The 26,911-nt window shown below is 40.7% G+C and overlaps 1 protein-coding gene across 2 annotated transcripts in view; it reads left to right on the forward strand.

Moving 5' to 3' along the window:
* The first annotated feature begins 551 nt into the window (after window positions 1-551).
* camkk1a (calcium/calmodulin-dependent protein kinase kinase 1, alpha a) overlaps window positions 552-26,911 on the forward strand; it is a 27,801-nt gene continuing 1,441 nt past the window's right edge. The window contains exons 1-15 of one of the 2 annotated variants that reach the window (XM_054625740.1): window positions 552-999; window positions 5,772-5,819; window positions 7,837-7,890; window positions 12,039-12,090; window positions 12,724-12,857; window positions 16,897-16,933; window positions 17,313-17,334; window positions 18,233-18,321; window positions 19,872-20,071; window positions 21,107-21,160; window positions 21,443-21,516; window positions 23,214-23,301; window positions 24,549-24,677; window positions 25,370-25,473; window positions 26,779-26,826. In XM_054625740.1, coding sequence (XP_054481715.1) covers window positions 667-999; window positions 5,772-5,819; window positions 7,837-7,890; window positions 12,039-12,090; window positions 12,724-12,857; window positions 16,897-16,933; window positions 17,313-17,334; window positions 18,233-18,321; window positions 19,872-20,071; window positions 21,107-21,160; window positions 21,443-21,516; window positions 23,214-23,301; window positions 24,549-24,677; window positions 25,370-25,473; window positions 26,779-26,826 — 1,466 coding nt within the window. In that variant the 5' untranslated portion in view covers window positions 552-666. The remainder of the gene's footprint in view (window positions 1,000-5,771; window positions 5,820-7,836; window positions 7,891-12,038; window positions 12,091-12,723; window positions 12,858-16,896; window positions 16,934-17,312; window positions 17,335-18,232; window positions 18,322-19,871; window positions 20,072-21,106; window positions 21,161-21,442; window positions 21,517-23,213; window positions 23,302-24,548; window positions 24,678-25,369; window positions 25,474-26,778; window positions 26,827-26,911) is intronic. The other variant, XM_054625739.1, reaches the window with a different exon arrangement.

Genomic DNA, 26,911 nt, shown 5'->3' on the forward strand with positions numbered 1-26,911 from the left:
TTATTTATTTAAGTAATGGTATCGGATACCAGATGGCCCTATTGTCACTGATGCTTGATCCAGCTTTTTAGTCTGTATTGGACCAATATCCAATGGCAGTATCTAGTACAGACATTTATGTTCCCCTCTAGGCTGAATTGTAATAACTAAGTTTTCATTTAGCAACATCAGAAGGTTTTAATGTGTCCAGTTGTTTTAGGTTTATGACTTTATGATTAGTGCTAATAAGTCAATGTTGGCATGCTAAAGATTGCAAAAATGGTAAACATGATACCTGCTAGACATGTTAACATCGTCATTGTGAGCATGTTAGCATGCTGACCTTAGCATTTAGCTCGAAGCCAGCATATCCTCACAGAGCCACTATCATTGCTGTATTGTTGTAATTATGTGAGGGAAAAAACCCAATGTGTGAATCTAGTTGAGTTTGACAAGAATTTGACGGTTCAGAATGATTTCTCTTGATCCCAATGTATATATATTGTACAACAACTCCTCTTCTTGCAGCTGACTGAGATCACAGACTGTCTTTTTGTCTCTCCAGCTCTGGTGGGACGCTGAGCGTGGCGCCCGGAGGCAGGCTCAGGTCACGTTGATGCTGGAGGAAGCTCCCCAGTACTCTCCCCGCCATCTGCTCCTGCGCCGCCCCCCACCTCCCCGCCCGCCATGGCAATGAGCAGTGACCCAGGCCGGGAGAGGCCGGACCCAGACTCTGACAACCAGACCGGCAGTCTCTCGGACATCATGGCTGCCATGACGACGGGAGACTCGGATGGCTCCGCCGCCAACGGCGTGAGGAATGGCGGGGCTCAGCAGGGTGGGGCTCAGACCAAGAGGATCCGCCCGTTGCGGCCTCACCTGTCTGGGAGGAAGTTGTCTCTGCAAGAGAGAGGCACTTACCTGTCGTCGGGCCCCGGAGGAGGATACACACACGTATCCCCTCGCGTGGCTCGCAGGCCCACCGTGGAGTCTAAACACGTGTCCATATCAGACGCCCAGGTGAGGAAGTGATTTGCATTCATATGAATTAATAATCATTAAATAACCATCAACAAGGCCTTAAGCTGCACAATAAATGATATGTTTTCCATTTACAGCTGTAGCATCATTACATTTGAGATAAATAGAAGATACAGAGCTAGATTCTGGTCACACTTTACAAAGATGAGTCATCTAGGAGGGGAAGTGTAGAAAAACCCAACCTTGAATCTTTCACATTAAACACACATACCCTCTAAAATGACCGTCTTCTGCAATCCACATAACTGAGAGAACACATAACTTTTGAGAGCACCTGTCATAATTAAATACTATTTCCATATAGCTGGAGATCTGTGCATTATCACCAAAGAAATAGAAGCAGAAGGCCAGCGGGCAACATGACAGGGAGAGCGAAGCGTGAGAAAGTTCGCACACTAGTCTCACATTAGTACCCATCATGGAAACAACATGCCTTTGCGTATTAGCTGATGCATCATTATCCCAGCTTCTGTCATGAATGGGCAGCCTATATATTACTCCACGCTCTGCAATGTGAGAGCATTTTGTTCTGATGTTGGCTTTGTCGAGATCTTCTTTGACCATTTCATCAGACGGACACATGAAATGGCTTCTAGCCAGCTCCATTAAAAAAGTAGGGGTTGTAGCAGCGAATGATTTGTCCAGGTAATCATTTGTAGCAGTTCTACTTTTTACTCTGGGTGCGTATCTGTCTGTTTTTATAAATGATAACAAATTTGATACATCATTGGTGACAGATAATACCTTTTTTTTCTTGTATTTTACACACCTGGTTTTAGATTTAGTTTGTTCTGGCTGTTACACAGTCACATCTCGGTAGTCTCGCTGGCTCTTACGCTGGAAACATACCTGTTGCATTTCGAATATTTTTTTGCTACACCTTCAGTAAGTTCCCACCTGCTTTATCACCTGCTTTCCAGGGTTTCAGGGAGGCAAGAGTGAACTGAAAAGCCCACAGTGATAGACACACCATATCAAAACTATAGTGTGCTGGATGCAAACTCATTGGTTTCAAAACATCTGGACACATTTAATGTAGATACATTTTGGTGGGGTCTTATCAGCATTCATTGTAACAAGAACAATTAAAGCAACTTGACTGTTCTTGTCTGCTTTCTGTAACTTAATATTTTATAAGTGATGAACTACTTGTGTCTTATTAGCTTTTTAGATTCTAAAATATAGTTTTGTGGTTAGTGTTTTGTTGTCAGGAGTTTGCCTTTTGAAGGAATTGTTTGACATTTTGAGAGATTTGCTCTCCTGTCAAGAGTTGGATGCAAATATTGATACCAGTCTCATGTCTTAATGCTATATAATATGTTAGAGCCAGGAGACATTCAGCTTAGCTTAGCTTATTTTAGCTTAGCCTAGTACAAAGATCAGAAACAGGGAAAAAAGATAGCTTTATTCTGTCCAAAGGTAACACAATCTACCTGCCAGTGCCTCAAAAGAAAACTTTTTAACACCGTAAAGTTGCCAGGCAACCCGTGGAGAGACTCTTGGAAGTCGCTGTGCCCGGTTGCGAAATCGTCCCGCAACAACCTCCTGGATTGATTCTACAATTATGTTTTTTCTATGGAATAAACAAACAAGATATAAAAATGTTTAAGTGAGCTTTAGAGGGGCTGGCACATGGATTTTGTTACATTTAGACAGAACCAGGCTAGCTTTTGTGCTAAGCTAAGCTAACTAGCTGCTGGTGGTAGTTTCATATTTAGTGTATGGACATCATAGAGGTATTGATCCTTTAACTCTCGGCAAGGTGAATAAGCATATTTGTCTATTCATTATTACTTTAAAACTGTAGCTATAAAGACAGTTGTAGATAGCCTATCAATAAAGTTGAGTATCATTACTTAGATAGCATTGAAACCATGTAGCTGAAACCACACAGCTTATGTCGCTGCAGGTGACAGCCAAATCTCCATTTTCCTCTGACTTTTTTCCAAGTCAGACTGAGCATTAAATATTCATGACATCTGCCGGGATGTGGAACCCCTCTGAATTTAACAGACTGCCGCCACAGACTGGCAGACCTGTCATTGTGTCCTCTCCTATCTGAAAATGGAGTTGCAGCTTCTCGCACTGAACCGTGAAAAGGACTCATGTTGCTTGAGTTTCCCCAACTCTTACTGGAACTACAGTATGACACAGCAGAGAGAGAGAGAGAGACAGAGAGAGAGAGAGAAGCATTTCTTGCATGCACAAACATCTGTTATGGCTGACATTTTGAGCTTATTCACTGTTACCTAATATAGCAGTTCCCACAATGGGGAAATAGATAAGAATTACTCAAACATGCATGTTTGCGTGGTTGTGTCAGTTTCCTTTTATCTCCCCACCATCAATGTAGACATAAAAATGTCCTCGTTGACGATTTGGGAAATCCCGTACATGAGGAAACGCTGTGTGTTTAGCTCATATAACTATTAACTAAAGCACTGAAGCTTCTTGCTCCCTTTGTTTTCTCTGTGTGTGCTTGGAACTCTTGCATTGGTTCTCACCACCGATTTTCTCGTTGCATTTGTTATTTTCTTTGTCTCTGTTTTGACCACATGCATGTAAAGTGTGTAATTTTCTCTCTCCTCTGGGAAGTGAGCTGTATTTGTAAAAACACTTTTGCTTCTCTGTTTTGGGGGTTAAAGTTATTAAAAAAACTAAATACCGGGTTAAATGGAGGCCTTCCTAATTGGGAGCATAATGATTTGTGTCAAAACAGGATATCAAGTCAAGTTTATTTATATGGCCATTAATCACAGGGATCTACAGCACCCAGTGCTCTGTGGGGACCCTCAGGGTCATTTTGCTAAATTCTTGTGACTCTTTACTGATGAGTCCCCCTCCTGCTTGTATTTGTATTCACGGCCACTTTGTGTCGCACCAAAATGGAAAAAGGGATAAAAATGATCATGATGATATTGGAAACTCATTGACTGTGTTAGCTGTGTGAGCTGTAAGCATTAGATCTTCCTTTTATGTGTCTCTTTTGGAAGTTTCCTCTGAAAAGCTCTCGTAATTTGTAACTGTCGTGTACACTAATCGTGTATTAAAATAAGCAGCGGTGGAATAAATTTGACAGTTAGTAACTTTGGCAGCCCCACGAGCAAAGATGAGTGTCGCTATCTGTTCGTCTTCACAGTACATTAGCACAGTAAATGATGTGCGTATAGAACTGAATGTGTGTGAGTTTATTTCATCTTCAAGTAAATTTAAAAGTAAGGGTGAGCATTTCTCATAAGGACATTTTGCAACAGCCATAACACCATTCTATCAAAATCCATATTAAAAAGACAGTTTGAGGAAACGACTTTACGCTTACAGGCTTTAAATACTGTCAAACACGAGTTCCATTTTTATTACGTACTTCCTGAGCCTCATCCTTTGCCATTAGAACGAAATTCATGGTCATTGATTTTGGACACCACCGTGGCAGTGATGCATTTGTCATGCACTGATATTGATCATAGATCAGTAATGAATGGAGAGGTGTGGAGAGTTTGGTACGGATCAGACACAATGGAGGACAGAGTGCAATGTGAAGGGAATAGGGGGGAGATGGGGGGTGGGTGTGTTGTATACTGAGGGTAAGACTGCAGGGCTGAACTGGTATCAGTCCAACGCGACAGTGTGACCGAAAGAGCCTCTCTAAAGATTTATCGCTGCCCAGTGAAGCGCCTGAGTTTGATTCGTGTGCATGTGTGTATTTAAGGCTTTTCTGCACGGCCCTCCTTATCCATCAGTCCTGACCGAGTATTAACTGCAGTGCAGCCCCTTCTGAGCATGTGCTGGCAAACTGTGAACCCGATGGCAGCCCTTTCAGACAATCCCTCCTACTGCTCTTCTCTCTGGATTCTCCCCATTTGCCTTTTCCTTAATCCCTCGCCGCCCTATTTTATTTATTCTCTTCATCTCCTTTTCAACCAATCAAAGTGATCCTTTTTTTTAAAGTTACACTGCTTCACCTACCAGAGCCCCGTCTTCTATTCTCTCTCGCTTCCCTTTGTGTTAATCCCTGCACACGGTACTTGACACCATTGTTGCCTACGGTGCATAACCCTCTGATGAACAATCCTCACATCTCCAACAGCATTGCTCAGTACCGGCTACATAACCGGTGTGTTATGTAACCGGCTACATCATGTAATATTTTCTAAAATACCTTGCCTTGTGGCGAGTGAAGTCCTGCCCTACTCCACACTAGTTTTATTTTGTTGGATCTGTGTTCTCTGACCTCCTCTCATGCTGTAAACATGTCCCAGTAACAAGCCTCTGGCACTGGTTCTGCTCTCTCTCACTCACTCACACACACACACACACACACGCACACGCACACATACACACACACTAGGACGAAGCCCTCAGCACAATTCTGTGAAATGCTCCCCACCACCAGACTTTCCCCCCACCCATCCCCCTGTCCTGCTGTGTTGTGCTCTCCTCTGCCGTGCCCCTGGCTGACTGTGCTGTAGCAGTGGTTGCTATGGAACTGCAAATCACCCATTTAAGCAGTAGCACTCTAATGGATTTTTCAGACAGTAAACAGAAACTACAGACTGCGCCGTTACCTACATCTCAGAAATAAATTACTCTTGACACATGCACATACACTCACAGAGGGAACATTTGTTACCGTACCAAAAGGCGGGCCTGTTTCTCTTTGCTATTGGTGATGAAAGCTTTCTGTCATGTCATGTTTATTTTGATGATTTAGTTCCTGATGTCCACGCCTTTTCTCTCCCCCCCCCTCACAGGACTGTATCCAGTTGAACCAGTATAAGCTGAAGAGTGAGATTGGAAAGGTAGGTTTGTCGGTTTTCTGCAATTTCTTTAATTTTGAGTGGTTTTGGAAAAATAGCAGCAGGTTTGAGATGATTGACCCTTTGCTCAATTGATCTGTTAAGGGAGAAAAATCACATTCGCAGCATGTCCAAACTAAAAGTTGTCTTTATAATATTGCTTGCAGATTTTATAAGTAAAATATATTAACATTATTAGTAATTAAATATAACATAGACAGAAGTATATTGTTTATGGAAATATTCAGGTGAAAACCACCTATCCACCTGGGAAATGTAAGAATCTGGCGATACAATACATATTCAATTTGGTGATATTGCAATATATTGCGATATGCAATTATTTAGCCATGGTCCACACAATATATATTTTTTTAACACCCCTACTTTCCACCCACAATATGGTTAGCTATACATACTTGAAAACTAGCTAGTTCAATACAGTCCAGTGTTTTTACTTAACATTTTATCCCCAAATGATTCTGCATTATTGGCCTCATCAACCTTTGTACTTGCTCAAGTTCTCCTTTACTAGAAATATGCTAATGTCAAACAAGACAGTCTGCAACCACGCCACCAGTTCTGAGGCCGCACTTGGAGCATTGAGCTTAATGCTAACATCAGCATGCTAACAAATGAATACTTGTTGATGTTAAAGATTTTATATCTGGGATTCAGACAATTTATACAGCAGCAAGCAACTGCTCTATCAGCACTGTTGCAGTCGTTTGCGCAGTTCATGCTGTTAGCAGCCGGCTCCATGTTGAGAGCCGTGTGGAGGCAATATATGCTGTTTATTCTCTATTGAGCACCTTTAAGCAAGTAATAAGTGCAATTTCATTCACCATAATTTAGTATGTTAGCATTGTAACATTTTACCATCAGCGCTAAACACAAAGTACAGCTGAAGTTGAGTGGAATTTAAACCTCATGGTGGTGCTAGATAAAAAGTCAAGGTATCACCAAAGTCCTTAGGATTCATCCTTTGGAGACATTTTATTTAACATTGAAGTGGACAGACCGACCAACACTGCCACACAGAGAGCCGGCCCTCTAGCATGGCTACCAAAGACGAAATATGTCAGATTGACAAACACTTGATTGGATATCGTAAGGAGGAAATAAAAAATGCAAAATCCAAACTGTGAGACAGACCTAAAGTTGTATGCTGCACCATTTCAAACTTCACAGGAGACACTGAGCTGCAGTGTTACTAAATCTGACAGCACACCAGATAGACTCAAGTTTTGCATTTCAAAAAGCGTCGCTTGGAGGATAAACACTTTTGTGGTTAATACATGGGGGAATTTACAATGGCAGCAACAGAGAAAAAACTGGCAAATTGAAATGGCAAAGTGCCATTTTTAGATTATCGAACTGCATTGAAAGGGCCCTTTAACCATAGCAATATTGATGGATATTAAAGCAGGAGATTTTAAAGAGGGGAAAAGATTGAAATTTATATTTTTAAATGTTCAAGTTTGTTTTCAGAAATGCTTTGATTTGTGAAACCTTGTCATATAGTGACATATAGTGTGCTGGCTAAAGCTCACAAATGGATTTTTGTCCGTCCATACGACCACTTTCTTCTAATCGTTAGTCACTTACCATCAGCCAGCTGGTAAATTAGCCTGTACAAGACATCAAGGTGATATAACTTGCTTTTTTTTATTTCTCTGAGTGTAATGTTAGGCTACTTGTTTGTACTTATCAAGAGAGGAAACGATGCTAGGAAAAACAAGGATTATGATGGCAAGCACAAACATCCCGGGGCTGTATATATGTGTGTGGGCGGAGCCACTCTGTGCTGCCAAAGAATAAAAAAATGTTGTTTTTGAATGGAAACTGTGCTGCCTTTAAAAACATGCTGTCAGTGTGATGCTGCCGTCTGTTCCTCAAAGTGATGCCTTAGGAATCAGTTTTTGATCCGGAGCTGAATCACAAAACGTATTGACCTAAGTGTTGCTGTGAACATGTGTGTCCACATATGAAAGTGAACCTCTCTGTCGTTGCATTGCAGGGCTCCTACGGTGTGGTCAAACTCGCCTACAATGAGGATGATGACAAACATTATGTAAGTCGACGCAATCGTTTCACATTTCAGCATCTTCTCTCTGATCAGCCACACAGCCACAGCTCTCCTCAAGCCTCAGCCTCTTATGTCTAGACGGAAGAGCTTTACACCGGTACTATTGATTTTTTTTCTTTTCCCACCTGGTTGTTTGCTGTGAGTGCCGTCCCCTCAAATTGCATCAGTTGCCTTGGGATGAAACTTGGGAAATGAAAGTGGCTTCTGGTGCCACTTAAAGTGCATCTGAGACTTTTTGATCTAACTACAAAGCTGTGCTGCTGGTGCTTTGTGTGCCGGGTGTAGCTGCTTTGAGGTCAGTTCACGAGGGGCGGTCTGGATTTCGAGCTGGAACGCTGACAAGAGATCATTTTAAGCGTTTCCATCAAGGTTAACGTGGCACACTCAGCCCCTAATAATGTAAGCCATTTTGTGTTTGAACACAACTAAGCCGCCCTGTAGAGTCACAACAATGAAAGTGTTAGGATGAGTCATGTCGACCAAAGCTGCCAACCCTACTTGTTTTAAGATATCATTTTGAACTGGAGCCAGTAAGAGCCCCGAGCGAGATGCAAGCCAGTATTAAAACGGCAGCTTGTAAAAATGTGCCGAACGGTAAACAACAGGAGTTTATGTAAGGACGCAGACGAGCCCTGTAACATGAGTGAGAAGTTCTAACAAGGGAGTTTTTATATAGACTCTACCCACTGCAGGAATAATGACATGCAGCTTTAAATGATGCTGACCTGCGGAGCTGCAACCCACTGTCCTAGAGATTGCATTTACAAATTAAAAGCAGTAAAAACATTTTGTAAGAAGTATTTTATCACCATAAAGTGGAATCCATGGTGTCTGGCAGGTGGCAAGACATCAATATTGAGCAAATCAGCCAAATGTTAACAGATTTCCTATTTACAATACAACAAATGTAGTTTTTAATGGTTATCTTTAGGCCCCTCACGGAAAAATCATGGTCTTGGTTTGTTATTGGAAAGGTCGACCTGACGCACAAGACCCAACATGTTAACTTTAATAACCAAGTTAAACCATAACCGTTCGGTAGCCTTAAAGGGGCCTTCTCGGATTCTACACATGGTTTAATAATGGTTTGATGACACCTGACTGGAGAATTTTGAAATGCTTATCAAGAAGTGGATCCAAAGGCCTATTTATTAATTTATTATTTTACTTTTGCGGATTTCCTAGACATTTCGTGAAAATTTGGGCTCCATGTGGATGATAACCTGACGAAAGTGCTTTCCTTTGTTCAGCCATCGTCCATTCAGCCCCCCTCTAGTGCTCAGTACACAAATCTAGCTCTTCCCACACAAAAAAAGTTTTCCCTTTAAAATCAACAAACATATTACTATTATGTAAACATATTTTATCAGAGACAGCGTCCCAGGTACAAATGGAGCCTCAGAGACTTTCCTTTTGTCACAAACACCGAATATAAAACCACAGAAAATGAAAAATGAATATCCAGTGCAACACATTTTTCCCTCCTCCTCCATCCGTCCCATCTGCCCTCAGCGTTTCTGTGTGTGCAGACGTGTATATATAAAGCCCTCATGTTTGCTGTCCGTTTTTTTTTCTCTTTGTTCCTGCTCTGTGCGGAAGCGTTCTTACATTTGATGCTGATTGTTGACACTGACGGTAAACGTTACCTTACGGGACATACTGCGGATTAGTGCATGCCGGCTCAAATGACGGACGCATTTTAAATAACAGTGACAGGAATCAGGAGAGGAGCAGATGAGTGATGACTGCATGGAAGGGTGATTTTATTTCCTGGCAGTCTGAGTTGGTCTCACACATAACTAAATGGATATTTGTGTGCGAAGCATCTGCAGCGTGTGCCGACATAAGCGCAACTACATCAAACACACACACACACACATACCAGATTGAAGAAATTAGGATTATTTGTGAAGTAGAAATTACCATTTTTACATTATGTATTTTTATATTAAGTTGAAGCACCTAATGTTGATGCCAGGTCCTCATGAATATTTACAGTTTGTTGATAATGCAACAGTGGTCAGTTTTAAAAGTGCTAAATTCAGTTTTCAAAGCATTAATATAGCAGCAAACAACTATTTATAAAAATATAGTTGAGTAATGTCTGCCTGAGCAGAGAATGAAGTCGCTCTCCCTGTGTGTGTTGTTAGCTGAGCTTCTCTGAGCTTTCTTTACGTAGCTGCACTAACCGTGTGGCATTTTAGTGTATTTGATTGCTGTTTGTGTTCCCCACCTGCTAGTTTATAGCCGCTGCTCTGCACTGCGCTAATACAGCAGTTACAGATGATAAGGAAGCCGTCCTCACGTGAGCGTAGCGCCCACCCTCCTGTTCCCCCCTCAGTTAAACTGTGTTAGTTCTGTCAACACTGTTGCCGTTGTTTGCACTGTTAGCAACGTTAAATGTTGAGGGCTATGTGGAGGCGATCCCTCAATCAGAGATATGCTCTGAATTTGTAATTTAGCACCTTTTAAGATGAATGAAAATGCCATTGGATTGAATAATTTGAAGACTTATTTTTACTTATCTCTTCCAAGTACGTGTTGGAAACCATATTTTATTGTCCAAGGTATCAACAGAATACTAAAGGTCTTTGAATCCTGCTTGTGCTTGTTGTGGTCTCCAGTGTTGTATAATTACCATGACCACAATTTGATTGGCAGTTCTTTGGTTGTAATGCCTGCTGTTAATCAGCCTCAGGAGGCAGAAGTAAACTAAATTGAATTCAATTATTTAACCAATGAAGCCCTATAAACTGTAAATTTGAAAGTTATGATCATATTATAAAATTCTATCAAATTCTGTTTGTGATCTGTTTGGTCAGCATCTTTTGGCAATAGCAATTCACTCTCTCTAGTAGTCTTCATTGTTAGTGGCGGAGTCCGCCATTCCCACACAGGTGAGCTTTGTTTTCTCTGATGAGCATAAACTAAGTGTACTGAGGAGGTTAATCCAGCCCTGATGTCAACACTAAGCAAAGGTCAGCTCACACAACCGTTATTTCTTGGTGTAACATTTTTGATTTTCATCTCTGAACTAAAGGCAGCGCAGAAGTCTTTTTTTTACTTGGAAGTCTTGTTTGTCTACAGATTAGAGTGCTGAATAATTCAGAAATGGCACAGTGAGGGAACAATATGGTGACTGATACCATTCTTAAACCCTTTTATATGACACCTTCTACAAAATAAAGGTCCCGCTGTCATGCTTTTGGCTGCCTTCGATCATCACCACATACCACTCATCAGTACCTGCTTAGCACTAAATCAGAGATGAACTTACATAACCTCTTTCATTGCGATTTCAACAGCTATTGCCATTCTTTGTTTAGAGACAAAATGTAGTCATTCCCAATTTCCTTGGTTTGGTTAAAATACATTTACTATGAGTAAAACTGCAATGACGCACCTTCACCTACCCACAGTCAGAATTTAAGCTTTTGAGATGACAGATACTTTACAGAAAAAGCTGCAATAATTCTGAATATTTCTCTCCGGATATATCATATTTTTAACTGTTCGATTACTGTGGCTGAGTCATTAACCAACCTCCCACAAGTCTAAACACACACACACACACACACACACACACACACACACACACACACACACACACACACACACACACACACACACACACACACACACCCACACACACATGCCTGCACACAATTGAAACTGTGTAGAAGCAAGGCTTCTTGCCAGACCTGGTTTCTGTCTTAAAAAGAAACTGCTTCCTCTTTTGCATAACAATTCCTTGTAGCAATACACACACAAACACACACGCAGCAGTCCTTTATAAACCGATGCATGCTCTTTTCCATGAAAGATTTAATTTGCCTCAGACTTAGATACTCCTGACCTTTTTGAAAAAAGCTATAATAACACAGATATTCATCCACTGACTTTAAAATGTTCATGTTTCTGGTTTTGATGAAGGCACATGTGAAAACACTGTACATTCACATTCCATGAACATTAACATTCCAGATTTATTTTATTCTTTGGTTTACACGCTTTCAGATCTAGTTTTCTTTTCTTATGGTTATTAATTCTTGCTTGATGCACGGCTTTTCGTCACTGTTAATACGAGCTGCATGTGAACACGCTGTGATCAAACTCATGTCCCTCCTTCCTAGGCCATGAAGCTGGTGTCCAAGAAGAAGTTAATGAAGCAGTGTGGTTTCCCACGTAAGTCCATCTTCTATTCTTCTAAACAGACACAAAGTTCACTGTCTGTACGAGTGTTAACAAAGGACCTTAACTAGGAAGTAACCTAATGTCAATTACAAATACTGAAGGTGTGTGTGTGTGTGTGTGTGTGTGTGTGTGTGTGTGTGTGTGTGTGTGTGTGTGTGTGTGTGTGTGTGTGTGTGTGTGTGTGTGTGTGTGTGTGTGTGTGTGTGTGTGTGTGTGTGTGTGTGTGTGTGTGTCATGTTGGGTTGAATGTCAGTTAATGTCAGCATTTGGCAGCAACAAAGGCACATTGATATGTGACCTCTCTATGCACCATGAGACAAATAACCGAGCTCCTAACAAGTTAAATCATTCATTATGTAAAAGGGAGCCGGTATCAAAGCCGTGACCACAAAAGACAAAGAACGAACAAATTTCCCTAAACTTTTCGAAGGGTTACTAGTTAAATATGTATGAAACCGCTTTTACCAAATACACACAATGACTCCAAATAGGTCACCATAATACTCAAAAACATCTCTGCCACATTTAGATCATCTTGTTATCTGATAATTCCTGTCAACACCAATCATGCACAAGTGAATCATTTATCAAAGTTGGATGTGTGATTTGTGTGGCTGTCTGCAGGTCGCCCACCCCCAAGGGGACCCAAGGCGGCCCAAGGAGAGCAGCCCAAGATCTTAGGACCCCTGGAGAGAGTCTACCAAGAGATAGCCATCCTTAAAAAACTGGACCATGTCAACATTGTCAAGCTGGTGGAGGTGAGAGCATCTATCCTCTGTTTTTTATCTTAAACAGTAAACTCTTATTGATATTAGTGTGGATGATTTAGTGGCATCTAGCAGTAAGGTTGCAGACTGAATACCCCTCCATTTTTAGGCATGTAGAAGAACCTTCAACCAACCCATTTATGCTGCCACTTCAATATAAAAAATGTGAAAGGCCATGCCTAGAGCCAGTGTTTGGTTTGTCCCTTGTGGGCTGGAGTAGAAACATGGCAGTCCCTCTGTGGAAGAGAACCCGCTCCTTATTAAGGGGCTCATTCTAAGTTAATCAAAAAACAGGTGATTAGTTTCAGGTGATAATACACTAATGAATATATAGTTATGAATATTGTATTCCTTTTAACGCTAATGGTTCCCCTTAAATGCTACACACTGGTCCTTTGATGGTCAATTAATTCTTGGAATTGGTCAAATTAGGTTTGTTAATATGTTGCCTATCTTTTATTAATCTGAGCTCATTCAGGGTTCTCTGAATAAGCATTTTTGGACCCGGACAAGAATGTTCTGCTATTAGCAGGTTTTAGACATGCTACTGTATAAGCGGAGCACTAAGGATGGCATTATGTCATTGACTAACAAAAGCCAGCACTAAAGTCAGTGGTGCAGTATTTTCCTGCTATTTAAAGGGCACATTATTCAGATAGTAAGATGTGCCTACACTCTGCTTGTTACACACACAGGAGCACGCAGCAGCACTCCTCTTCAGTTAAAAAGGTTATCAGTGTATTTACTCCTATGCAGTCAGATGGAGTTGTTGATGGGACAGAAGATTGGGAGACAGTGGAGGCAGAGGGTCCTCCTGGAAAAGACCACATACCTGTCCCTTCCCTCCCTTCACAACATGTAGCCAATGCAACATGAATTCAGCACTCTTGTCAATGGACAGCAACAAATAGTTAACGGAGTGCACTCTTAATCAGTCAACCGAAAAAGAAACTCATCAATATGAAAATTCTAGGGCTGTACTGAATACTTTTTGAATACCCGGAAGCTTCAAGGCTTCACTCATAACGCTGATATGCAAATTCTAAATCCACATTTGAATGCTGCTCAGTTTTTCTGCATGTCTGTTCATTGTGTTTGAACCTGGTATTTCTGCAAAGTTGAAAATAAAGATCGAGTTATACTAATATTACAAGTATGATGCTACTTGTAGAATTAGATTCCAATAGTTCAAAAACAACATTTCTACTGCAGAAATCCGCTTGCTTTGCAAAATCTGCCTTTCAAGTAGCAATGTTCCCCAGCACCTGGCCTTAAAGGAAATGAGAGGTGACACTGTGATTGGTTAGATTCTTGTCACTCCCAAAAAACACCTATGATTATTCAAGTGACTAAATACAATCCTTTTGTCGCTTGCGCCTTACTTTGTTCCCAGATTTAGCGCCATTTATCTAGCCAAAGTGGAGTTGGACACTCCCTACATGCACTTTCGCCGTGCACTTTAGTCCATGCGCTATAGATTGTTTAAATAGGACCCTTAGTCTTGTATGAATTGCGAGCTCACAGTTTGTAGCTACACACAACTCCTCAATGACCATGTTTCTACATTTGATTTTCCATTTTGTTGAAATAATGCCATTTCATAATTATTTCTCTGATAAAAGCATGTGGACATCCACAACAGGCTTATATCCATTGTTGTTAGGATTATCCTTTACCACTGCGTCTTCAGATAACCTTTTTTGCTGGGTACCCTGACTTCCCCTTTGTATTTATATCATGTTGGTTTATATCGGACCAAAAAAAGGTGGATAAACCCTGTTCTGCCAGGAAACTGGTGGGAGAAATTAGATTTACCCTCCAGCACATCCATCACACTTCTAGGTCTGGCCCTTTCATAATGTTAAGGCGACATATTCTGGGGAAAAAACAAATGTTCCGCTCTGTAAATAGATTCTTAGATTGACAACAGCCAACGCTCTCCAACTTGGGTTGAGCTGGGGAATTTTGAAGATGGATAGACTTTCTACAGAGGCGGTTGTTTATGAAACCTGATTCTCAAGACATGACTCAAGATGCCCACCGCTCCCTTGCGATATCATCAGAGTGTTTTTTCCATTTTGGACAGATGGCGAGGGCCACCGCCGTCGTGGTCGGCAGTCAGTCAGTAGGAGAACTGTCTGGCTTGCTCTTGCGTTGAGAGAGTGCCAGAGTTTTTAAGTAAAAGCTGAGCACTGCTCCCGTGTGCTCGCTCCAGCAGTGAGGACACACACACACACACACACTCATCTCTTCCCTCCTTTGTCCGCCCCCACTCTCATAATGGGCATATGTAAGTGGGCAATGGGAAAACCTGCTTCATCGCTCTCTGTTCATCCATTTAAATGGGCTGTGCCTGGGTCAGGCTTACATTCATTATGGGTTTCCAACTGATTCCTGTGAGAACGCATTCCAGTCGGTCTAATTAAGAATAGACATTTGTAACATGAAAGCCCACATACAGATTCAAACTTATGACCGTGACAGTTCTTTGTCACAGATGGTTGGGAAGAGGTCGACCACATACTCGCCAAGGCATGCAGTTGTTATGAGAGTAGACACTTTGAAGTCCCAAGTATGTAATTTCTCATAAATCAAGAAACGCTTTTAATGCATTTTAGGAACTTCGTTAGTCAACAGCTACAACAAATACGAGGCTACTAATGGTTTTCACTTTGCGCTCAACAGCTCATTTAGTGTTAATAGTTTTTTGCGCTTTTATTTGGAAAAAGGCAGAAAAACGATGGACTCATGACAAAATCGATGCAGCAGAATCAGAGATATCATCTTTTTACTCTACACATTCTTTTTCCTCGTCAAAACGTGGTGCCTATATTACCCACCATGCAACTTGACCATAGACAACTCGGTTGGAGATTACGGTGCATTATGCTCGAGCCCTCAGGAAGATAAAATCTTCCAAGTCCCAAAGACTTACATTGGGAAAGAGATGTCTATTAATCAGCAGACCATTTTTTTGAGGTAAATCAACTTCCCGGTTTAATAGCCCTCATTTTAATCAGTAGGACCTAAAAATTGTAAAATGTAGTTGAGAGAAGAAGCGTACGACCAGATTGTCTCACAAGTAGCGAGTTTAAAGAATAATTTTAAACCAATAAAAAGTAATTAATCATCTTCAGATGATAGTTGTCAGGTTCAGAGATTTGCACATCTGGAAATGCATTCCGATTATTTTACTTTCCGCAATGACTGTTCACCTGCATTCAACCAAAGCCTGATTGAACGTGATTGGTCAACACTACTCAGACTACAAACAGGAGCCAGAAACTTTCAGATACCAACATGTTGTTCTGTCGACTGCTGTTTCTGCATATGAATGTAGATCTGTTTATAGAAATTAACTTCTTTCTCCAGATATTAGTATCACTTTCAAATTTGCACTCATATATTAATAAAACCATCAAACTGCACACAGCTCCCTCTGGAGCCACAAAAGGCTCTGTACAACCTTTTTTCACAATAATATTCCCCGAGACCTCTATACAGACTTTTTACATTCATGGTTATGTCTTTAGAAGTTTTTTTTGTGGCAAGATCTAGTTTTAAAGCCAGGTAGAGTTCTTCAATTTAAAAACTGTACACTTTGAACCGAGAGACAGAGGAATAGGGACTGAAAAGGGCCCGAAATACTAATTTCTACTAATCACTTTTGCCCCTGGGCCCAGTTGCAGCTTAATCCGTCCAACTGCAGAGTTGTGAATTTGCACAACCTCTCAAAGCCGGTGTTTTAAATTACAGCTCCCACCAATGTCATAGCTGTTGAGAATTACAAGCAGCTTTCATATGAGAACAAAGAAAAGAGCCCAAAAGGTCATTTTCAACTGTGTTCTTGAAGTATCAAAGGCGCTATCATCACAACTACTTCATATCACTCTGCTCAATACTTGATAAGCATGAAAAGATATAAATTCCTGAATGCAACTATCAGATTTTTAACTTTTACCAACAACCATTATCAAAAAAAAATTCAAGTGAAAAGTCTTCACTAACTATGCCAATGTTAATGTTGCAGGTGCTGGATGATCCAGCGGAGGACAACCTTCACATGGGTACGCAGACCATATTTTCTTTGTCCAAATCTTTCGCCCTATTTTTCGCCCTCTCTCAGCCTTTGGCACTCGGAACATATGCCACCAACAAGTCCTCATATGAGTTATTCATATTTCAGATCATCTCTTGCTTTCCTCCACATCACCTCAGGGCTCACGCATTATGCAAAAAAAAAGAAAGTCTTCCATTAGCAGTGCCAGGTCACAGCTAGTTTGCCTGTATTAGTGTCTAAGGTCAAACTCTTAATGTGGCACATTCATGATGATAATGTGATTCTGGGGTGTTGCCTCAGCGGCAGCAGTGGTCAACCCCAGCTGAGTGAATAAAGAATACATTGTGTGGTCTAACGTGTTCTTTCTTATTGCCTTTTTCTGACAGTGTTTGAGCTGATGCCTAAGGGGTGAGTAGAGAACATGTCCTTTTCAGAAAAATAATAATTGAAGGCTCATCCTCCTCTACCTTCACCTCTTCATTTCCTCGTCCCTCCGTCCCTGCCTCCATCTCTGCAGGGCTCTCCTTCATTCGAGCTGACACAATGCTGGTGTTTGTTCAATCAAAGGCTTCAGAGGGATCCATCATGTTCTTAGGTTTTCACAGTTATTACTAGTGGCGGTAATCCGTGTACATGTTTCCCGTCCTGAACAACGAGCTGTTCCTTCCTACAACACAAAAAACAAACCAAAAAATTGTGATGATCTAATGATCCGAGACCTTTTATTATTCCAAGCTGATGGAGGTGGGAGGTAGCTGGTCTCATTTCACATATTTGCATACATTTGTTATGTATACCTTTTGTGCTATTTATTCACTTTTTCATAATGTGAGAGAGATTTTGCTCTCATGTTTTGGATTATCGGTTGGATAAAACAATATCAGCTCAGCATGGTTGATCTCTGCTCTGATCACTATCTCTGGATAGTTAAAACGTAATTCCCTTTTAATCACAATTAAACCAGGGAACTGCAGCATATATATTATAATTTATGTAAGTAAAGAAAGCTATAACCGTGTAGAACACTGAGACAGTGTTTTTATTTCTGTCCTGTTCACTCATCCATTCAAATAAGTTGTTTTTGGTGCTGTTGGGTTTGGGATCTACACAAACAAGATACAGATCATGTTTATCACAGTATTTCAGTATCAGTGATGTTTGATCAGGATGTGTCAGATGCATATCTGTATTTGAATATCTTTACATTTGGAATTTAAATTCCTGTGCAAATGACAGAACAACCGACACACATAATCAGACGATTTGTGTGTTTGTTTTTTACACTTGTGTGTGTGTGAATTTGTAGTCCGGTGATGGAAGTGCCCTCAGACAGTCCTTTGACAGAAGAGCAGGCGAGGTTATACTTCAGAGACATCATCCTGGGCATGGAGTACCGTAAGTATCTCAAGCAGAACAAGGCCTGTCTTTGTGTCTTTGAGCCACATCTGTGAAGTGTTTAACAGACACTAATTTATGCTTTTTCAGCTATTAATGCCCTGGTTCCTCATTCACACTTAAAAGGCTACATGCAGTTTTTGGGGGGTTCCTAGTGGCCAGGAAAGCATTGGATATTCCATTTCTAAAGACATCCCTTTTTATCATACCCATTATGATACTCAAAGTATAAAAGCGAGAACATTTGGAGCACTGTGTCTCTCAAACAGTATGATCTCTCACTACTCTTAAAAAATAAAATGACATGGTAGCATTCTCTAATCTAATAGAACATAATGTTATTGACCCTCTGTTCCCATGCCCCTGGGGTCTGGCTGCTTATTTATGTCTTCCACCCATCAGTATCGAGCCTCTGCTCAGTGAAAGCCGCGTCCTCATTCACTGTAGATCCATTTCACCTGGCTGTGGGCCTAATGATTAGGGATCAATGCTGCCTCTCTCTGAGCTGTGAGCTTCATCTTGAAAACAAGGCTACAGAGAATCAGAATCATGCTGTTCATAGGTTATTTTTTCAAAAAGTAAATGTAAAGGCGGTATACGCTTTTGGTATTTGCACACGGCTGTTTTTTTAAGTGCTTACACCTCATGAGTCATAGGTCTCAGTTGAGGCTCAGATGAAAAGCTATTTCATACCACTTCGAAAAACAACCTGTGGATTGTGATAACTGTACAAACTATGGCATCATATGAATTGTGTACATTATTTATCCAACAATTTGTAAAATAATTGAAGAAATCATCAAAACTCAACTCATTATGAAATGTATAGTTTCATGTATATATATATATATATATTTATTTATATATATATATATTTATTTTTATATATATATATATTTATATATATATATATATATATATATATTATATTTATATATATTTTATATATTTATATTTATATATATATTTTTATATATATATATATATTATATATATATATATTTATATTTATATTTCTCCATAATAAACCAACAAAGTAGGCAATGTCACTAAAAAGTGCATCATGTCTTCTAAAACCTGAATTAGCTAAAATTATAGATATCATTTGACATTCTGTAGGTCATTGACGTGTGTTTTTAATTTGAGTGTCAAAGGCACCGCTAACGATGTTTAATTATCTCGGCTTTTAATAAGTCAAGTGCCTCATGTTTTAATAAGACCTCCTCAGACAAGTGGGCCCCACTTATCCAGTCAGTAAAGTGTCCAGGGCTTAGCTCCAGACAGCTGTTAAGTACATCTCGAAGCCTTAACACTTAACTTTAAGTCTAAGATGAGCTTAGGTTCACAGTATTCACATCATTCCTTTGGTAAAAGCAACAGTTTATTAACTGGCATGATAATAACAAAATAACAATTTGTAGTGACATCAGCTATAAAATGTAGTTTTATAGCTCCACTGCTGTTAAGGGCCAGAAAAAAACAAAATAATTTGGATGTTGAGCGTCTGTAGTTCTAAAAGTCTGAAAGGCTTTATTTCCAATAACCCTCAGTGCACTACCAGAAGATTGTCCACCGGGACATCAAGCCTTCTAACTTGCTGCTGGGGGACGATGGCCATGTGAAGATAGCAGACTTTGGGGTCAGCAACCAGTTTGAGGGCAATGACGCTATGTTGTCAAGCACTGCTGGCACTCCTGCATTTATGGCACCAGAGACCCTCTCAGACGCACGGAAGAGCTTCAGCGGAAAAGTGAGTTAACTCTACATCCATACATCCATTCGGTGAGCGTGCCTGAGTCTGAAGACATGTGATTACAACGGCTGCTGGTGTCGGTCTAAGCCTGAAACCTCATGATTGGAAAAAGAGAACCATTAAAACCTAGATGAGCTTTCAGACCTTTGCCTGCTAATCCACGGAGCAAATTGTCATTGTCAGTCTTTTCCCCTGTGTGTGTTAGCTGGTATTAATAACAAGGAAGCCGGTAATGCAGCTGAGCACAAAACCATTACAGAGTCAAGAAATGGAATTAGGCTATCCGTTTCACACACCTCATATTGATTCAGGAATGTTTCACATCATTATAGGGTTTCTACTTTTACAGTCAAATGATGATCAGTCGCGTTTGTCATGGATAACCTGCCACTCTTCCATAACGGTTGCATTGATTTCCACCTGCCTCTTCAACGAATCCGCTATATTTGCAAAAATACCAGAATAGAATCTTTGATTGCTGACAAAAAGGATGTCAGATCCGTTCAAGTGCCTGTAGAAATATATGCACCAACATATGTGGTTTTCAGTTTAAATCAGCAGTGAAATATCAAATATCTGACACTAATATGTCACTTCAGCCCAGGTTGTCAGTCCCAGTTGTCCATCAGGCCATCACAACATGCCAGTCACGCAGCACCTTGTCTGATAACAAATGTCTGTGGCATTGTGATAGATAACGCAGGCTCAGGGGGCTAGGTTTATAATTTCGTAAATATCAAGGAAAATAAATGGATTCCTAGGAGAGCTATTCATCCAGGGAGAGGTAGAGGACAAAGAGCGTGATGGATGGCTGCAGTCCATCTGTTACCTGATCACACACATCCATTTACAAGGTATCTTGACGGTAGACATAGCCAACAAAAAATAACCTCAAGTGTCCCATAAATCACTGTAGGCAATCTGCATTGATTTAGGTCGACATGTTTTTTTGTGCACGACTGCTAAATGTATGATTTTAAGTCTGTTTGCCATCATGTCACACTTAATGTCACTGCTGGCACTTTCTTAAAGGCGCTGGACGTGTGGGCCATGGGGGTCACTCTCTACTGTTTCGTCTTTGGGAAGGCAAGTCTTCACATTTTCTTTTTTTCTTTGATCTGGTACACCAAATGTAGCAGCAAAGGCTGGGATAAGTTAACAGTGTTAACAGCTCCCAGTGGCAACAGGAACACTATCTATTTGTTTACGTTTGATAAACAGCCGTCTAGTGGCATCATTTATTTCAGTAATTGCTAGGAGCTGATTTGTGCTGTTATTTGTCTTAGTTGTCTTTTGGGAAACATATTTTTTCTGGCACTGTTCCTTCCTTGTTTTTTTCTCACTCTCTTTCCTCTGCTCCACCTGCAGTGCCCATTTATTGACGAGTACATATTGGCTTTGCACAATAAGATAAGGACCAGGCTTGTGGATTTCCCAGAAATGTAAGTACATCCCCTGCGTCCTTACCTCTCCTTCACTTATTAAAAATGACAGCAGCGATCTCCCAGCCACCTCCAGTCAACACCATAATCATTGTCCTCGCCCGTCTGCTATCTTCTCATATGCATCACAGTCGCAAAACCATTTTCCTCTTTCCTTTCGGTTTCAAATTGCATCTGCAAAAACCTGAATAGCTTGTCGCAGCAGCCAGTACCACACACAGTAAATGTCCCCTCTTTATGTTCAAAACAAGCATGGAGAAAACAAATGTGGGCATCAGCTGCCTCCTCTATCTTCACTTTGCCTGAAAGGTCAACATGGGAGTATTTCTTGACGGAGAAAGACAGAGAGAAAAAAGATAGGAAGACAGGAAGTCTGGCAGTGCTGATGGACTGAGGGAAAGCAATGATGAAGTGTAAACCCAGCACATGTGAAAGGGCTATGAGTGGCAGTTGGAGTGTGTGTTAGGACAGGGTGTCATGTTGTCGGTGATAAGTGTCTTCTCAAGAGACTCTGTGACTGTTCAAGGAGAGGGCGATGCTTAATGAACAAGCTTACCCCACAGAGTATCGCATCACCTAATGGAGTCAACTCCCCCCTGTACCAATCAATGACAGTTAACGGCACCTCGTCTTCAGCACTGACGGCCATTATACTGTAGGTGTAGTGCATTGATCAGGCTGAGCTCACAAACCTATTTTACTCAGACACTAATGACCTAATTTCCTATCATGCATGCCAGTGTTTTTTTATCAGTGTCAGTGAAAGTGCATCTTCATAAACATAAACCTAGTTATTGTTGATACACAGGTTTTAGCTCAATGTTGGGCTAGAACCTGTGAAATATTTTAGAGCATCAATTTTACAGTTGTAGGTCTTTAAGCCCTAGCAGGACAAAATGGCCCATAAACCAGTGATACCAAGCTTTTTTTGCTGAACCCCCACAGGACTGTCAGATCTCAAGGACCCCTTCATTGACACCCACCTTTTTTTAACCATTAACTTGTATTCCTTTATTTTTACTATTTGTAATGTTTTTTTAGTGATTTTAACCATTCGTCTATTACTTTAAGCTAACCATTTCAGCTGTGTATCCATTACTTTTAGCTATTTTACCTATGCGTTACTTTAAGCTAACTATTTCAACTGTTAATCAATTAGTTTTAGTTATTCTTTCAACTGTTTTTGCGTCCCTTTTGGCTAACTATTTAGAGTGTTTATCCATTAGTTTTAGTTAATTATTTCAACAGTTAATGCGTCCCTTTTAGCTAACTATTTCAACTGTTTATTAATTAGTTTTAGCTAATTATTGCAGCAGTTTATGCATTACTTTAAGCTAACTACTTCAACAGTTTGTTCATTAGTTCCAGCTAACTGTTTAGCCAACTTCTCTGATTGTTTGCGAACTATAAATTAATTTCAGACTGATTTTCAACTGTTCAGATGTTGCAGCTGACTCCATACGGGGACATATTTTTAAAATTCAAATAGTCAATTCTATTCTTTCAAATTAGTTGAGCCGCTTTAGCTACTCCACAATGTTCCCACGTATCTCCAAACTATTGCAAAAGTACCCCCTGGGGTACAAACAGCCCTGGTTGAGGGTCGCTGCTATAAATTGTTTTCAGTTACTTCAAAAGCCAATTGTTCTCTCCATCAACAACGACATTCTCAAATCCTTGTTCCTTGTTTTGTGCAGACCAAAAATCAGTGAAGAGCTGCGGACCCTGATCCTGCGGATGCTGGACAAGAACCCGGACACCAGGATCACCATCCCTGAGATCAAGGTAACGAAGCAGATGTTTGTTTAGGTCGACGGGCTGCTACCTCGAGCACGATCAAAATGTGTGTGTCATGTTCAGACAAGGTAAAGGGGGTTAATTCAGCATAATGAAATCTGTTAGTCCCTGTGGAGGACTGCGTTAACACTGAGTCAGTGATACAGGGGGAGGTCCAGGACCAGCCATGACAGATCCCCACTCCCCATGGTGTTTCCATGACACAATCTAATCATGCGTCAGTGAGTCATTTTCTCACCAGAGACTCTGTTTGTGTTTATGGAAATAGAGCTAATTAGGCATGATGCATAACCCTGTGAACACACACATAAACATTCACACACAAGCACATCTCTTACCTAAAATCATTGTATGTAAGAAGAAGAAGAGATATAAAATGAAAGAGAAGTTGTAAGGTGACAATTTAATTTGATGTAAAGCAAAATATGTGCTTTGAACTGAAGAAAAGTGAGCTTCCGGAATGATAATTTCTGAAGGAGCAGCAACATCATTTCTGTTTTGTATTACTAGCATGCCAAAACATTTTTGTCATCTTGGAAGTCCTGGATGTCAGAGCTTTAGATTATCTTCATGAACACAATGTGCAAATGTCATAAACATTTGTTTATTTTCTGTAATAATCCAAAATACAATAGAGAAATCCCATTGTATTTTTGTTGAAGGAACCGGTGCTAACTTTCTGGTTGGCCTAAAAAAATGCAGTATCCCTGCAGCACCAAATAACACTGAGTCACATCCCAGAAACTGCTTCGTCCTGTTGCAAATTATCACATGAACACCAAGTTCAGGATGGAGGATAGTTGTGAACAAATGCAATATTTACTCTTGTTTGATTAATGTTTACTGAAACTGGAAATTATTGAGCTGTTTATAGAAAAATATAAGTTTGACAAAAATAACCTCCAGTTTGTGGGTCACTGTGATGGATTATCTGTCTCAAGCGACTTTTAAATCTTTGCAGTTGGGTTTTAGTTGCACAGCAACATAAATCAAAGCAGATGGCTGGTTGGCAGAAAATGCTCATGTATAAATCAATAATTGTGTAAAATATGCATGCTGTGCCGGGCTTAAAAAACTGCACTCACCCATTGGAATATTTTAAACATGAAACAATGAACTTGGTTGAACACTGAGTGCCTTACTTCCTGTTAAGATGTAGTTGCAATTTCTGTGGATCATAGATACAGTATATTATAGACCTGTGTCTCTCCCTGTGTGTGTATGTGTGTGTTTAGATGGACCAGTGGGTGACCCAGGGAAGCACGGACCCCTTGCCTTTGGAGGAGGAGCACTGCTCTGTGGTGGAGGTGACAGAGGAGGACATCCAGAACTCAGTCAAGTTTGTTCCCAGCCTCTCTGCCGTGGTAAATTGCCCTGATTGTCCTCAATTTGCTGTGCGCTTTTTTGACAAGTTCATACGTCTATGCTCATCATTTCCAACAGAGGTGAAGATGAGGCTGCTCCCTAACAACTGCAGTCCTCTGTTAACCATGATTGTGACAAAATACTGCAACCCATTGATTTTACTTTTCAGAACGCAGCCTTGTTCACAAGGACAAGGTTCAGCTCTGAATTAAAAACAAAACAAAAACAAGTTGATTCCCCATTTTAAATAGTGTGTATTTCAGTACTTTAAAAGCTTTTCTTTTGGTTGACCCCCATTTAAAACCCATTTTTACAGAACAGATAGGTTTAAACTCTTAATCTCTTTTAATCCACAATAACCATAATGGCCACTGTAAAAACAAAAAAACTTCCTTGATTGGGGGAAACTAGATTCTAAATCATCTGTCTCCATAAATGCTCTAATGTTGCACTGATTTGGATCCAAGCTCACATAGTTGCATATTTAGGCAAGCACATGATAGCGGCGCCTATTAAAGGGCACATTTGAAATGTTAATGCCATTGATCGATATAGCACACTATAGATTGACTGATCTGAATGAATCCATCTACTCTATTCTTCGTGCAGAACCACAGGCGGCAAACAAAACAAAACAAAAAGCGAGCTTTTTCACGTCATTGCCACCGTCCTGTGCTTGTGAATGTTTCAGATTATGGTGAGAGCCATGCTGAGGAAGCGCTCCTTCAGCAACCCCTTCGAGTGTCCCAGCAGGAGAGAGGAGAGGTCCATGTCTGCGCCTGGCAGCCTGCTCATGTAAGCACAAACAGTCCTGACAGTCATCCACGTCCAGACCTCCCTCGTGCACTTTATACCTGTATATCTCATCCATAAAGATGAAAGAAAACACAACCAAACAAGGCTCATTCTAATCGCAGAATAATTGCTGGAGACTCTGACATACACCGGTACTTCACACCTGTCTGCTGTATCAGGTTAACTAACATTCAGTCCCAGCTGCAGCTGCGTTGCCATAGCACCACAATTCATTCTTTCATCGTATGCAGTGGATCCTTAAGCTTTTATAAGTGTTTTTTTTGTGTGTGTTGCTTCCACCTTTCAAGGATAGAGGGATTGAGTGACAGAGAATGATACAGATCTTCTGGTGCCTCAGGCTGACCTTGGATTTTCTGTAACACAGATTGAACGCATCACAGGAGGAAAAAACGTACAAAATTCTTATCCCGTAGTGCAATTCCGACATAAACGGCACAGCCAAGGGCTAATCTGGACAATCTATAGCTGTCCTCTGCTGTACAGTGGGTGCCTTTGGGACAGTAATCGGTGTTATGAGTCCGGCAGACTTTTTCATGATGATGGGCCACTGTAGCGCTGAATGTGGAGGAGGCTCTAATCTCCCGTTGTGAGGGGTTCTATTAGATGATTTCTCCTCTATCTAGGCCGAGGTTTCCCCTGTTACACTGCAGGCAGTCGGAGAGCTGCCATCTGAAATGAAGGTGTTTCCAGAGGACGCAAAGGGAGTTTGAGACAACACTGCCCCCTGCTGGAAAATTGGGGGGGGGGAATGAAACTCAACTCCAATCTTTAGTCAGTCTTTAAATTAGCTCATAGTTTCTGATACTTGATCTTTATGTCACTATGAATTAAAAACGGTATTGGTTAATAGGAGGACTATAAATACCTAAAACAGGAACAACCATATGGCTCAGATGTAGCATTTAATTATCTGTTTCAGACACTTTCATTTTGACCTGATTGGTAAAAGTTGGCAAAGAGCCCTTTTAAGAAATAAGTTTAGAGGACAAAGATGATTTTTTAAACTTGCTTAATTAGTCTGAGCAGTCAAAGTCCTAAAATATTTGATTTGTATTGGTATGAAGTGGAAAAACTAATCAAAATTCATTGTTTATTATTGAACAGTTGGTCGCTCAATTTAATGATAATTTCTGACTACAATCAGAGCCACACATACATGTAGCATCTTCAGGTGGAGGAGGTGAAGTGTGTTGCCTTTGCCCCCCCCCCATGAGGTGACCTTTTCCCTCTCACTTGTGACTTTTTTTGTTTTTTCACCCCATCTTTTCTCCCACCTTGCTGCAGGGACTCTTGGCCCTTCCGGCCCTCTTTAAAACTGCACCCGTCTCTCAGGTAACACTTTGTGCAGCTCAGTCCGGCACGCTGTCTGTCCAGCATCTACCAGCCGCCGCGCCCATCATCCTCATCTTTTTAGACT

This window comes from Anoplopoma fimbria, chromosome 24 (genome assembly GCF_027596085.1).
Source record: "Anoplopoma fimbria isolate UVic2021 breed Golden Eagle Sablefish chromosome 24, Afim_UVic_2022, whole genome shotgun sequence".
Classification (NCBI taxonomy): Eukaryota; Metazoa; Chordata; class Actinopteri; order Perciformes; family Anoplopomatidae; genus Anoplopoma; species Anoplopoma fimbria.